At 41.2% G+C, this 15,532-nt stretch overlaps 1 protein-coding gene across 1 annotated transcript in view; it reads left to right on the top strand.

Moving 5' to 3' along the window:
• The window catches only part of LOC308076248 (V-type proton ATPase 116 kDa subunit a 2-like), a 37,343-nt gene extending 26,635 nt beyond the window's left edge, over positions 1 to 10,708 (top strand). Inside the window, exons 10-16 of the mRNA XM_080416451.1 lie at positions 36 to 154; positions 2,287 to 2,500; positions 3,689 to 3,886; positions 4,869 to 4,958; positions 7,623 to 7,743; positions 9,006 to 9,177; positions 10,562 to 10,708. Coding sequence (XP_080272577.1) covers positions 36 to 154; positions 2,287 to 2,500; positions 3,689 to 3,886; positions 4,869 to 4,958; positions 7,623 to 7,743; positions 9,006 to 9,177; positions 10,562 to 10,655 — 1,008 coding nt within the window. The 3' untranslated portion in view covers positions 10,656 to 10,708. The remainder of the gene's footprint in view (positions 1 to 35; positions 155 to 2,286; positions 2,501 to 3,688; positions 3,887 to 4,868; positions 4,959 to 7,622; positions 7,744 to 9,005; positions 9,178 to 10,561) is intronic.
• Positions 10,709 to 15,532: the final 4,824 nt, after the last annotated feature.

Genomic DNA, 15,532 nt, shown 5'->3' on the forward strand with positions numbered 1-15,532 from the left:
ATCACATCCTGTGTGTATGTTGTACTTCCTGTCAGGTGTGGGGTATGGCCAACAACAAGCTGACCTTCCTGAACTCTTACAAGATGAAGATGAGCGTCATCATCGGGGTCATTCACATGACCTTTGGAGTGTGTCTGTCCTTCTTCAACTTCAAGTCAGTAACTATGTTATAATAATAATAATATATAGATCTAAACTGTGTTTATATATTTAAGTCAGTAACTATGTTATAATAATAATAATAATAATATATAGATCTAAACTGTGTTTATATATTTAAGTCAGTAACTATGTTATAATAATAATAATAATAATATATAGATCTAAACTGTGTTTATATATTTAAGTCAGTAACTATGTTATAATAATAATAATAATAATATATAGATCTAAACTGTGTTTATATATTTAAGTCAGTAACTATGTAATCTCTCAAGAACAGATTCAGAGCTACGCTACTGAATCTGTCGGGGGGGTTCGTCATAACGTGTACGCACTGGCCTACAAGTGGGCGTGCCTTCAGATCAGGAAGCAGGCCGCGCTTTACCCAATCAAATGTAGTGGGCGGGATTTACTGTCTGCTCTCGTTTCCCACTGAAAACAAACCGAAACTCATTTAACAATAGTGTCCTCGGAGCAGACAAAACCACAGAAAGATATTCACATTTTAACTTGCTCTTTCATCATAGAAACAAGTGGGCTTCTAACCACAACCATCCATGTTCTCTGGGAGAAGTGGTGTTAGTGTTCCATGTAGAAATATTGTTAGTGGGAATGAAAACATAAGCGCACCACCGGAAGTGGAGCGCTGAAGGCAGACCAAAACCCCGGTTTCCTTGCGCACGGGTGCTCCGTTCAGCTCCCCCCAGAGCCAAGTGAAAGAGTAAAAAACAGCAGAGGGCGCTGTTTTTCTTTTTTATTTGGCGATGGGTTCCCAGATTGGTAACTATGTTGTCATCTTTATAACTGTTTTCAACTTTAAGTAAATCATGTTTTAATTAAGAATTTGAGCATTCTTTGTTTTTTTTCCGAATAAGGTAAAGGTTATGTAAAGCAACTTAGAGTACTTAGAAAAGCGCTAACTGGCGCTCGGGTGGTGCAGTGGTAAAGTCACTGCCCACCACCACTAGGTGGCTCAGTGGTTAAGTCACTGCCCACCACCACTAGGTGGCTCAGTGGTTAAGTCACTGTCCACCACCACTAGGTGGCTCAGTGGTTATGTCACTGTCCACCACCACTAGGTGGCTCAGTGGTTAAGTCACTGTCCACCACCACTAGGTGGCTCAGTGGTTAAGTCACTGTCCACCACCACTAGGTGGCTCAGTGGTTAAGTCACTGTCCACCACCACTAGGTGGCTCAGTGGTTATGTCACTGCCCACCACCACTAGGTGGCTCAGTGGTTAAGTCACTGCCCACCACCACTAGGTGGCTCAGTGGTTATGTCACTGCCCACCACCACTAGGTGGCTCAGTGGTTATGTCACTGCCCACCACCACTAGGTGGCTCAGTGGTAAAGTCACTGTCCACCTCCACTAGGTGGCTCAGTGGTAAAGTCTCTGCCCACCACCACTAGGTGGCTCAGTGGTAAAGTCCCTGTCCACCACCACTAGGTGGCTCAGTGGTAAAGTCCCTGTCCACCACCACTAGGTGGCTCAGTGGTTAAGTCCCTGTCCACCACCACTAGGTGGCTCAGTGGTAAAGTCACTGCCCACCACCACTAGGTGGCTCAGTGGTAAAGTCACTGCCCACCACCAGTAGGTGGCTCAGTGGTTAAGTCACTGCCCACCACCACTAGGTGGCTCAGTGGTTAAGTCACTGCCCACCACCACTAGGTGGCTCAGTGGTTAAGTCACTGTCCACCACCACTAGGTGGCTCAGTGGTAAAGTCACTGTCGATCACCACTAGGAGGACAAAACTAACTGCTTTGCAATTATTTTCTTTGGGTTTTATTATTATTAATGATGTTTAATGTTCCTATGGACCCTGAGTCAGTACAGTAAGATCTTATTTAATGTTATTATGTTTCCTATAGGAACACAGGACAGTACAGTAAGATCTTTAATGTTATAATATGTTATTAATGTGTTTCCTATAGGAACACAGGACAGTACAGTAAGATCTTTAATGTTATAATATGTTATTAATGTGTTTCCTATAGGAACACAGGACAGTACAGTAAGATCTTTAATGTTATAATATGTTATTAATGTGTTTCCTATAGGAACACAGGACAGTACAGTAAGATCTTTAATGTTATAATATGTTATTAATGTGTTTCCTATAGGAACACAGGACAGTACAGTAAGATCTTCTTAGTTCTGGTTCCAGAGCTGTTCTTCATGCTGTGTCTGTTTGGGTATCTGATCTTCATGGTGGTGTTTAAGTGGATGGCTTACCCCCCCTCCCAGTCTAAATACGCCCCCAGCATCCTCATCCACTTCATAGACATGTTCCTGTTCGCTGACAATGGAGACAACCCTCCTCTGTACGCAGGACAGGTTAGTAATACCCCCCTGTTACACCCCCCCTACTACACCCTTACTACCCCTTTACTACACCCTTACTACCCCCCTACTACACCCTTACTACCCCTTTACTACACCCCTACACCCCCCCTACTACACCCTTACTACCCCCCTACTACACCCTTACTACCCCTTTACTACACCCCTACACCCCCCTACTACACCCTTACTACCCCTTTACTACACCCCCCTTACTACACCCTTACTACACCCCTACACCCCCCCTACTACACCCTTACTACCCCCTTACTACACCCCCCTTACTACACCCTTACTACACCCCTACACCCCCCCTACTACACCCTTACTACCCCTTTACTACACCCCCCTTACTACACCCTTACTACACCCCTACACCCCCCCTACTACACCCTTACTACCCCCTTACTACACCCCCCTTACTACACCCTTACTACACCCCCCTTACTACACCCCTACAACCCTAACCCTGTACGCAGGACAGGTTAGTTACACCCCCCTGTTACACCCCCCCTACTACACCCTTACTACACCCTTACTACCCCCTTACTACCCCCCTACTACACCCCTACACCCTTACTACACCCTTACTACCCCCTTACTACCCCCCTACTACACCCCTACACCCCCCCTACTACACCCTTACTACACCCCTACTACACCCCTACACCCTTACTACACCCTTACTACCCCCTTACTACCCCCCTACTACACCCCTACACCCCTACACCCCCCCTACTACACCCTTACTACACCCCTACTACACCCCTACAACCCTCCCCTGTACACAGGACAGGTTAGTAATGACCCTAAATCTGATATATTTCGGCAATTTCTTTTTGCCAGACCCAAGGTTGCCAGACCCAAGGGGTCGGCCTACATGAGGCTTTGTCCCTATTTGGTCCATATATGGGCATAAATGTCCATCTTTGATTCTCATGACGTTGCTCACGTCATGCGAAGTCCGGCCATTCAGATTTCAACCACTAGGGGTCTGTCTGTACCAGGTCTCCTGGTTCCCTTGTTTTAAATGGCATGAATTCAATCAAAATGTTGATGTCTAACAAACCTGTGTGTGTGTGTGTGTGTGTGTGTGTGTGTGTGTGTGTGTGTGTGTGTGTGTGTGTGTGTGTGTGTGTGTGTGTGTGTGTGTGTGTGTGTGTGTGTGTGTGTGTGTGTCAGGCGGTGGTCCAGAAGGTTCTGGTGGTCCTGGCTCTGTGCTCGGTCCCGGTGCTGCTGCTGGGTCAGCCCACCTATGAATACGTCTCACACAAGAACCGCAGGAAGCGGCGCCGAGCCGCCGCCATGACGACCGCCGACAACAACGGCTCCATCAACGCCCGGCCGTCTGACCTGGACCACGCCCCCGATGGAGAGGAGGTGGGTCAAAGGTCACATAGCTGCTGAGTCATGTTCTTCATGTTTTATGTTTGTATTATGATCATTAACACATTGCATGCCAGTCGCGTAGATCTACGCGAACCTATTTAAAGCCGCAGCGTGCCAGTCGCGTAGATCTACGCGAACCACCGATTCCCATTGAAAGTGCCCCAGGTGCACTTTCCGAATTTTTTTGATCCATTTCCGTTTCCGGTTTCCGGTCGGAAACGGAATTATTCGGGTTCCGTTTTTTTCGATCGTATCCGCTTCCTGTCTGGGATCCTGTTTAAAACTCGATTTTCTCGGTTGTTGTTTTTCTCCTCGCTGATCACTGTTTACCGTTGATCGGCTGTAGCTTCAAGATGGCGGCACGGATTTGGAAACTGTTTTCGCTGACCGTTTCTCACGGATCCGCTGTGTGTTTAGAACCAAATGAACGCGCACTTTTAACTTATTTAGCGAGGTCTGTGGCGACATGAAAAAAACTAAAAAACAACAATAAAACGCTGGCACTGGTGAGTACATTATGAGATTAAACTCTGGCATGGAATGTGTTAATATGTTTATGATCATTAATATGTTTATTCATGTTGTATTATGATCATTAATATGTTTATTCTTCATGTTGTATTATGATCATTCATATGTTTATTCTTCATGTTGTATTATGATCATTAATATGTTTATTCTTCATGTTGTATTATGATCATTAATATGTTTATTCTTCATGTTGTATTATGATCATTAATATGTTTATGATCATTAATATGTTTATTCTTCATGTTGTACTATGATCATTAATATGTTTATGATCATTAATATGTTTATTCTTCATGTTGTATTATGATCATTAATATGTTTATGATCATTAATATGTTTATTCTTCATGTTGTATTATGATCATTAATATGTTTATGATCATTAATATGTTTATTCTTCATGTTGTATTATGATCATTCATATTGTTATTATTATTCTTCAGGGAGATGACAGATGTCTGCTGTTGGCTGAAGACGGTTCTATCAACGCCCGAACCTCTGATGTGGAGGGAGGGGCCGAGGAGGAAGAGGAGGTACACACATTTTAACCATTTATTTATGTCCACATAAAGGAGAATACATACAGGGACACATATATTAAAGGTGCAGTAAGGTTACATTCACAAAATCATGGCATTTGTTTTCATGATACAATAAGCATGTCACTCAGTACTCTGGGTATAAGTAACAGTATAATTACTCAGTACTCTATGGGTATAAGTAACAGTATAATTACTCAGTACTCTATGGGTATAAGTAACAGTATAATTACTCAGTACTCTATGGGTATAAGTAACAGTATAATTACTCAGTACTCTATGGGCATAAGTAAGTAACAGTATAAGTACTCAGTACTCTATGGGTATAAGTAACAGTATAAGTACTCAGTACTCTATGGGTATAAGTAACAGTATAAGTGCTCAGTACTCTATGGGTATAAGTAACAGTATAAGTGCTCAGTACTCTATGGGTATAAGTAACAGTATAATTACTCAGTACTCTATGGGTATAAGTAACAGTATAATTACTCAGTACTCTATGGGCATAAGTAACAGACAGTATAAGTACTCAGTACTCTATGGGTGTAAGTAACAGCGTCTCTGCCATATATGGCGACTGCCAATTATAGCAGAGACAGCACAATACTTTGCCAGCCTTTTTGCCTCCTTTCTGGGCATCCTAAGATGTTGAAACCCTCTAACAACCAGTCTGTGGGTATAATGTCCTACAGGCTGACACATATAAAAACACATAGTCTGCACCTATAGCCCAGCTCTGAGATGGTCTGTAGGAGTGGTTGGTATTTAATGACCTTGGTCATAAAGGCCTCCTCTAGGCTAAGGTCAAAGGTGCATGTTATCTCTAACACAGACACTTCATCAACCACAACAACATCTGGTGTATTATAGCTGTCAAAGATGTAAAGATGTCTGGGTTATCACAGAGATGTAAATATGTCTGGGTTATCACAGAGATGTAAAGATGTCTGGGTTATCACAGAGATGTAAATATGTCTGGGTTATAACAGAGATGTAAATATGTCTGGGTTATCACAGAGATGTAAAGATGTCTGGGTTATCACAGAGATGTAAAGATGTCTGGGTTATCACAGAGATGTAAATATGTCTGGGTTATCACAGAGATGTAAATATGTCTGGGTTATCACAGAGATGTAAATATGTCTGGGTTATCACAGAGATGTAAAGATGTCTGGGTTATCACAGAGATGATAATATGTCTGGGTTATCACAGAGATGTAAATATGTCTGGGTTATCACAGAGATGTAAAGATGTCTGGGTTATCACAGAGATGTAAATATGTCTGGGTTATCACAGAGATGTAAATATGTCTGGGTTATCACAGAGATGTAAATATGTCTGGGTTATCACAGAGATGTAAATATGTCTGGGTTATCACAGAGATGTAAATATGTCTGGGTTATCACAGAGATGTAAAGATGTCTGGGTTATCACAGAGATGTAAATATGTCTGGGTTATCACAGAGATGTAAAGATGTCTGGGTTATCACAGAGATGTAAAGATGTCTGGGTTATCACAGAGATGTAAATATGTCTGGGTTATCACAGAGATATAAATATGTCTGGGTTATCACAGAGATATAAATATGTCTGGGTTATCACAGAGATGTAAAGATGTCTGGGTTATCACAGAGATATAAATATGTCTGGGTTATCACAGAGATGTACATATGTCTGGGTTATCACAGAGATGTAAAGATGTCTGGGTTATCACAGAGATGTAAATATGTCTGGGTTATCACAGAGATGTAAAGATGTCTGGGTTATCACAGAGATGTAAAGATGTCTGGGTTATCACAGAGATGTAAATATGTCTGGGTTATCACAGAGATATAAATATGTCTGGGTTATCACAGAGATATAAATATGTCTGGGTTATCACAGAGATGTAAAGATGTCTGGGTTATCACAGAGATGTAAAGATGTCTGGGTTATCACAGAGATGTAAATATGTCTGGGTTATCACAGAGATGTAAAGATGTCTGGGTTATCACAGAGATGTAAAGATGTCTGGGTTATCACAGAGATGTAAATATGTCTGGGTTATCACAGAGATGTAAAGATGTCTGGGTTATCACAGAGATGTAAAGATGTCTGGGTATAATAATTCATCTCTGAAGTCAAGGAACACAGAGTATAGTTTACAGACTTGTGCTTTAAGTCATCTATCCCTGTTTTAAGACCAAAACATGTTGGTTCATTCCCTGCCTGTTGATATAAGTCTTCTGCTTAGTGGACAAGATGTTAGCATCCACCAGCCATGTATGCACTATTAACCCCCCAACCTCTGATGTAGAGGGAGGGGCCGAGGAGGAAGAGGAGGTACACACACACACACACACACACACACACACACACACACACACACACATGCACACGCACGCGCACACAGACACACACAGACACACACAGACACTTCTTTAATCCTTGTCTCCTCTATATACTTGTGTGTACATGTGATAATAATGCAGACACACACACACTCCTCCATGTCTCATGTCTCCTCATGCATCCTGCACCAGGCCATCAGAATAATAATAATATAATAATAATAATAATATGTTTGTGTTATTAACAGGACTTTGATGCAGCAGACGTCTACATGCATCAGGCCATCATAATAATAATAATAATATGTTTATATGTGTTATTAACAGGACTTTGATGCAGCAGACGTCTACATGCACCAGGCCATCCACACCATAGAGTACTGTCTGGGATGCATCAGCAACACCGCCTCCTACCTGAGACTGTGGGCACTGAGCCTGGCTCACGCACGTACGTGCACTGTCACACTGTTTTGATTGATTGATTGATTAGTCATAAATGTAAACATGAGGTACAGTCAGACATTAAGGCTAAAAGCATAACATTAAAAAAGTCCTGGGGACTTGTTTCCATTGTGGTCCTATGTATTCAATTCATCAACATAGCATAACGAATTAACACAATAATAATGTCATCAACACATAGAAAACACTATTATGTACAAAGAACATCATTAATGACTCCTCTAATGTACATAATGTAATGTAATGACTCCTCTCTATGGGAATGGACATGTACCTGAGTCATTAATGACTCATTAATGACTCATTAATGACTCCTCTCTATGGGAATGGACATGTACCTGACTCATTAATGACTCAATAATGACTCATTAATGAGTCATTAATGACTCATTAATGAGTCATTAATGACTCCTCTCTATGGGAATGGACATTTACCTGACTCATTAATGACTCATTAATGACTCATTAATGACTCATTAATGACTCCTCTCTATGGGAATGGACATTTACCTGACTCATTAATGACTCATTAATGACTCCTCTCTATGGGAATGGACATGTACCTGACTCATTTGCATACAGTATTCAATGTTGACGTTTGGAGGATTCCCCTGGTAACGCTATGAACTGTGGGTAATGCCCTTAGCCAATGGATGCTGACTTACAGAAAGGGTTTATTAAAGGTTCTTTCTGATCCTCACTGACTGACACATGTCAAATAGGACAGCTCACTGACTGACACATGTCAAATAGGACAGCTCACTGACTGACACATGTCAAATAAGACAGCTCACTGACTGACACATGTCAAATAAGACCGCTCACTGACTGACACATGTCAAATAGAAGGACTTCACTTAATGCTTATTTAATATCAGAATAGTGATTATATAATTGATTTCAGCTGTTATGATTCCAAACATGCAAACATGACCCTCTTTAATGACTTCAGTCTATATTAGTAGCTTAATGACTAGTATTAATATTCTATTGTCATTTTTATGTCCAGTGTCCCGGTGGAAAAGTGATGCATTTGCATACTCTCTATTGGTCATTAATTTATTTAAAATACCAAACATGGAGATAAGGTTACCATGTGAAGCTCTCCGGTGCTTCAGTGTGATTGGTCAAAGGGCTCTCCAGTGCTTCAGTGTGATTGGTCAGAAGGCTCTCCAGTGCTTCAGTGTGATTGGTCAGAAGGCTCTCCAGTGCTTCTGTGTGATTGGTCAGTGTCCTCTTCTTCTGCAGAGCTGTCGGAGGTGCTGTGGGTGATGGTGATGCGCATCGCCCTCCGCTGGCAGGGCTACGTGGGAAGTGTAGTCCTCGTCCTGGTTTTCTTCTTCTTCGCTGTCCTCACCGTGTCCATCCTGTTGGTGATGGAGGGTCTGTCTGCCTTCCTTCACGCTCTGCGTCTACACTGGTAAATATTATATAAATACTACATTATTATTATGATTATGAGGGTCTGTCTTCCTTCCTTCACGCCCTGCGTCTACACTGGTAAATATGATATAAATACTACATTATTATTATGATTATGAGGGTCTGTCTGCCTTCCTTCACGCTCTGCGTCTACACTGGTAAATATGATATAAATACTACATTATTATTATGATTATGAGGGTCTGTCTGCCTTCCTTCACGCCCTGCGTCTACACTGGTGAGATTATTATTATATAAATACTACATTAATTATTATGATTACTTAATGTCTGCACTGGTGAGAAATGATTAAAATGTTATTAATATTATAAATACTAAGTAATCATGTACCATCACCTGCCCATCACAGGCTGGGTTCCAGATGGTTAAAGTTGTATTGTTGTTTTTCAGGGTGGAGTTAAAGTTGTACTCTTGTTTTTCAGGGTGGAGTTAAAGTTGTACTCTTGTTTTTCAGGGTGGAGTTAAAGTTGTATTGTTGTTTTTCAGGGTGGAGTTAAAGTTGTATTGTTGTTTTTCAGGGTGGAGTTAAAGTTGTACTCTTGTTTTTCAGGGTGGAGTTAAAGTTGTACTGTTGTTTTTCAGGGTGGAGTTAAAGATGTACTGTTGTTTTTCAGGGTGGAGTTAAAGAGTTAAAGTTGTACTGTTGTTTTTCAGGGTGGAGTTAAATTTGTCCTGTTGTTTTTCCAGGGTGGAGTTAAAGAGGGTTAAAGTTATATTGTTGTTTTTCAGGGTGGAGTTAAAGAGGGTTAAAGTTATATTGTTGTTTTTCAGGGTGGAGTTAAAGAGGGTTAAAGTTATATTGTTGTTTTTCAGGGTAGTTATATTGTTGTTTTTCAGGGTGGAGTTAAAGAGAGTTAAAGTTATATTGTTGTTTTTCAGGGTAGAGTTAAAGAGGGTTAAAGTTATATTGTTGTTTTTCAGGGTGGAGTTAAAGAGGGTTAAAGTTATATTGTTGTTTTTCAGGGTGGAGTTAAAGAGAGTTAAAGTTATATTGTTGTTTTTCAGGGTGGAGTTAAAGAGAGTTAAAGTTATATTGTTGTTTTTCAGGGTGGAGTTAAAGAGAGTTAAAGTTATATTGTTGTTTTTCAGGGTGGAGTTAAAGAGTTAAAGTTGTATTGTTGTTTTTCAGGGTGGAGTTAAAGTTGTACTCTTGTTTTTCAGGGTGGAGTTAAAGATGTACTGTTGTTTTTCAGGGTGGAGTTAAAGAGGGTTAAAGTTATATTGTTGTTTTTCAGGGTGGAGTTAAAGAGAGTTAAAGTTATATTGTTGTTTTTCAGGGTGGAGTTAAAGAGGGTTAAAGTTATATTGTTGTTTTTCAGGGTGGAGTTAAAGAGAGTTAAAGTTATATTGTTGTTTTTCAGGGTGGAGTTCCAGAATAAGTTCTACAGTGGGATGGGATACAAACTGAACCCCTTCTGCTTCTCTGCTCTGATCCACGCCTCCAGTCCCCTCTGATTGGCCAATCCACGCCTCAGCTCTTGTCTGACTGGTCAATCCACGCCTCAGCTCGCCTCTCTGATTGGTCAAATGATAATATATGTTAAACAATGCATCCAAAGTGATTTTTTTTCTCTACTTTTTTCATAATTGATGAACGTTTGCTTCACTTTGCACTCTGACTGTTATTATAAAGTTATTATAACCATAAACAATGAACTGCATTATGAATGATGATAAATACAGCTTCTTTTGTATCTGATATCCTGTGTGTGTCCATATCGACCCTGTGTGTGTCCATATCGACCCTGTGTGTGTCCATATGAACCCTGTGTGTCCATATCGACCCTGTGTGTGTCCATATCGACCCTGTGTGTGTCCATATCAACCCTGTGTGTGTCCATATCAGCCCTGTGTGTGTCCATATCAACCCTGTGTGTGTCCATATCTACCCTGTGTGTGTCCATATCGACCCTGTGTGTGTCCATATCGAAAGGTTTTGTGATCCTCTGAAGGCTTTGTAGCCGATGATATGAAAAGGGAAAAAGTTCTTAAATTCATGTGAATCTGCTGTTGAGTTCAAGGGAATTTACAATTAATAATGAATTAGCAGCAGCAGATGTTATATTATTATAATAATAATTATTATTATGTGTAGTCCAGCAGATTTTCATGTCTTCCCAACAACAGACGACGGAGGAAGAGAAAATAAAGTTTGATTCGTTGTGCCTTTGTTACATAATCAGACTGATTTGATACATAATCAGATTGATTTGATACATAATCAGATTGATTTGATACATAATCAGACTGATTTGATACATAATCAGACTGATTTGATACATAATCAGACTGATTTGATACATAATCAGACTGATTTGATACATAATCAGACTGATTTGATACATAATCAGACTGATTTGATACATAATCAGATTGTATCCTCATTTATGTCCGTCTCACAGCGGACCACAGAGGACCTTCAACAGGGCGGAGCTTGTTGTTTTCACCTTGTGACGCCGTTTTGTGACACATCATGATACCTTCCACTTCCTGTTTCCACTTCCTGTTTCCACTTCCTGTTTCCACTATGATAAATCCTGGACTGGAAACATTTATATGAACTACTTGTCTTCTCTTACTTCATATTATATAATCTGTGGTTTACAGGTGGTCTATATACTATATCACAACATGTGGTTTACAGGTGGTCTGTAAACCACAACATGTGGTTTACAGGTGGTCTATATACTATACCACAACATGTGGTTTACAGGTGGTCTGTAAACCACAACATGTGGTTTACAGGTGGTCTGCTTGAACAACATCCTTCTCCTAAATGGTCTAAAGCTCTGTCAGGGTTTCATGTTGAAGGCATGCAGCAGCAGCAGCTTGTGAGCCTTCTCTCTCTTCCCTTGTTTGTTCATCTCCAAAGCCTGCTGCAATAATAATAACAGTAATAATAATGATATTAATAATGCTGCAGAGCTGCTTTGGACTCCAGCACAGTCTCTGTAATAAAAGCAGAAGATAAATGATTGGCACTGCAATAGTTTACTAACATAGAAAAGCCTGCCCTACATTCTGGAAACCAAAGTAACTGCTTATCGTTGCTTGGTTTGGACCTCAGAGGCAGGACATGGAGGGCAGTAAAGGGACAGTGAGACAGGTTGACTGAACAGTGAGACAGGTTGACTGAAAGGTGAGACAGGTTGACTGAACAGTGAGACTGGTTGACTGAACAGTGAGACAGGTTGACTGAACAGTGAGACAGGTTGACTGAACAGTGAGACAGGTTGACTGAACAGTGAGACAGGTTGACTGAACAGTGAGACAGGTTGACTGAACAGTGAGACAGGTTGACTGAACAGTGAGACTGGTTGACTGAACAGTGAGACTGGTTGACTGAACAGTGAGACAGGTTGACTGAACAGTGAGACTGGTTGACTGAACAGTGAGACAGGTTGACTGAACAGTGAGACAGGTTGACTGAACAGTGAGACTGGTTGACTGAACAGTGAGACAGGTTGACTGAACAGTGAGACTGGTTGACTGAACAGTGAGACAGGTTGACTGAACAGTGAGACTGGTTGACTGAACAGTGAGACAGGTTGACTGAACAGTGAGACAGGTTGACTGAACAGTGAGACAGGTTGACTGAACAGTGAGACTGGTTGACTGAACAGTGAGACAGGTTGACTGAAAGGTGGGCTTTTGGGAGCTCGAGGACACCATAGCTGGTGTAACACCAGAGTACTAAACCATCAACTGTGACAAACCATAAATCATTTTACAAGACAAAGACAGAAGGAGCAGACATATGGTTGACATTTCTTAACCATATAATATACATGTATAGAATGTACGTAATATCATGTACATTAATTTACATCAAGTGCCTGGAAAATTGGACATTATTTAGATTATTCGCCCCTCTTCAAATGAAGGCAATGGCACTTTAGAACAATATAAGTATTTTGCTGTGTGTCGCCTTAATGATCTGAAGCCCCCCCCCCCCCCCTCCCACGCGGCCGTGACCGCCAACATTCAGATCAAGGACTCAGATTGATCAAACACCAACCCCCCCCCCCCCCCCCCCACCCCCATAATGTAAGGATTAAGGATGCAAAAGTCTTCGATCTTAATGTTTGTGGTCGCTGTCACCATTAAGGACCTTAATGGTGTATTATCGGACTTCAATGCATGTGCATGATGAGCACATTCAACACACAGCCTGTGTAGAAGAACACAGAAGAAGAGCAGATTAATTAAACACTTATTTTACTTTGTCTTGGAATTATGACTGGCAGGCTGCTGAGGGCGCAGGCGCCCCCTGCTGGCAGCAGTATACAATGATAGATGCACTCACACTTTTTTCAGCACCTTGGAGAGCTCTACAAACACCTTGGAGAGCTCTACAAACACCTTGGAGAGCTCTACAAACACCTTGGAGAGCTCTACAAACACCTTGGAGAGCTTTACAAACACCTTGGAGAGCTCTACAAACACCTTGGAGAGCTCTACAAACACCTTGGAGAGCTCTACAAACACCTTGGAGAGCTCTACAAACACCTTGGAGAGCTCTACAAACACCTTGGAGAGCTCTACAAACACCTTGGAGAGCTCTACAAACACCTTGGAGAGCTTTACAAACACCTTGGAGAGCTCTACAAACACCTTGGAGAGCTCTACAAACACATTGGAGAGCTCTACAAACACCTTGGAGAGCTCTACAAGACAACAACTCAAGGCTTGGAGAGTAAGGAAGCGAGAGACAAGGCAGGAGTGAACTGATCACTTCCAACCAATATTTGGCACAAACAAGGGGTTAAATTCATTCTCCTGCTATGCCACAAACATGTGGAATGTCCAACCTAAAGGAGTAAAGGAGTGTAAAACCCTACTCACTTTCAAAACTGCCCTAAAGATACACCTTCAGGAGGCTGGCCCCTGTCTAAGTCTTAACCTAACCCCGCCCCCTCCTCCAACTGTTTATTGTACATATTTCTTGTTTTTCATACAGTAACCTGTAAGCTGACTGTATGACGTTCTGCATAGTAGTGTATATCTGTCTGTCTTCTTAAATGTCATCATGATGTGAATGCGTGGGGAACTCATTTTAAATCAGACTTTGTGCTTTTATGAGCGATCCAGTTTAGAGGACTTTGTATTGTAAACTGTGCTTCCATTTACTGTTTCCATGTCTTTCTAAATAAAGTATTGAATCAATCAATCAATGTAAAAACCCTACCGTCCCCTTCAAAGCCGCTCTAAAAGAGTACCTCCAGGAGGCTGCAATTGGAAACTGGCCCCTGTAAAAGTCTAGCCCACACCCCCCCCGCCCCCATAGAAGTGTATATATGTCTGTCATTAGGGTGCGTTTGGAAATACAGCACTGAGCGCACTGGCCAATACAAACTAATAGGCGAGTGCGCTCTGGTGCGCAATTTCCGAACGCACCCTTAAGTGTCTCTATGAATTGAGTACAAAGGACCCCAATGGAAACAAGCCATAGCGCTTTCTTGGGTTTTAATCTTATTAGCAGGCCTTGTATTGAACTGTACTTTACTGTGTTTTTTTTTCTGCAAACTGCTAATAAAGTATTCAATCAATCAATCAATCAATCAATCAATCAATAGATGAAATAATGATGAAATGAAATAACACAACTGTACCTCAGGGTGTCAGTGTGTCAGTGTGTCCACTAGAGGGCGACACAGATGGTGGAATGAAACCGTTTGATCAGACTCCCTGCTCTAGGAGTCCTGGGAAAGTTTAAATAGTTTTGTCCACTAGGCGGCAGCATTGTTTAAAAGACGACTCTATGACATAAGGTATTTTATTTGCCTCTGTTTGATTCAATTCAATTCAAAGGAGCTTCATGGCAGGATGACAAAACATTTAAAAATAAAGATAATTAAAAACCTATAAATGTATGTTGTACAATTAAAGGTAATACAGTAATGTGTAAACAGAGCTTTGTTAAAGAAAAACTATACAAATGTTAATTTACAGTTCATTATTTACATGTTGTATACCAGTGGTTCTCGGGGACCCCCAGGGGTCCTTGAGGTGGTTCCAGGGGTCCCCAGCTAAATGAGAGCCAGTTAGGAACCAAACGTACCCTTACAGGTCCATTTGGTTCCATGTGGATGTGTACCATAGAGGTATAATATAACATATAATATAACATATAATATAACATATAACATATACATATATAACATATACATAACTTACAGGTCCATTTGGTTCCATGTGGATGTGTACACTGTCAGAACTACATTAACCCTTCAGGGGAAATAAATTACCTTATGTCTGATAAGCATGGCGCCTACGTCATTCGTGTGCGCCGACCGGCTGCATCGTGACGTCATCAACATGTCATTGTTTTT

Source organism: Gymnoscopelus braueri (assembly GCF_963280865.1).
Source record: "Gymnoscopelus braueri genome assembly, chromosome: 20".
Classification (NCBI taxonomy): Eukaryota; Metazoa; Chordata; class Actinopteri; order Myctophiformes; family Myctophidae; genus Gymnoscopelus; species Gymnoscopelus braueri.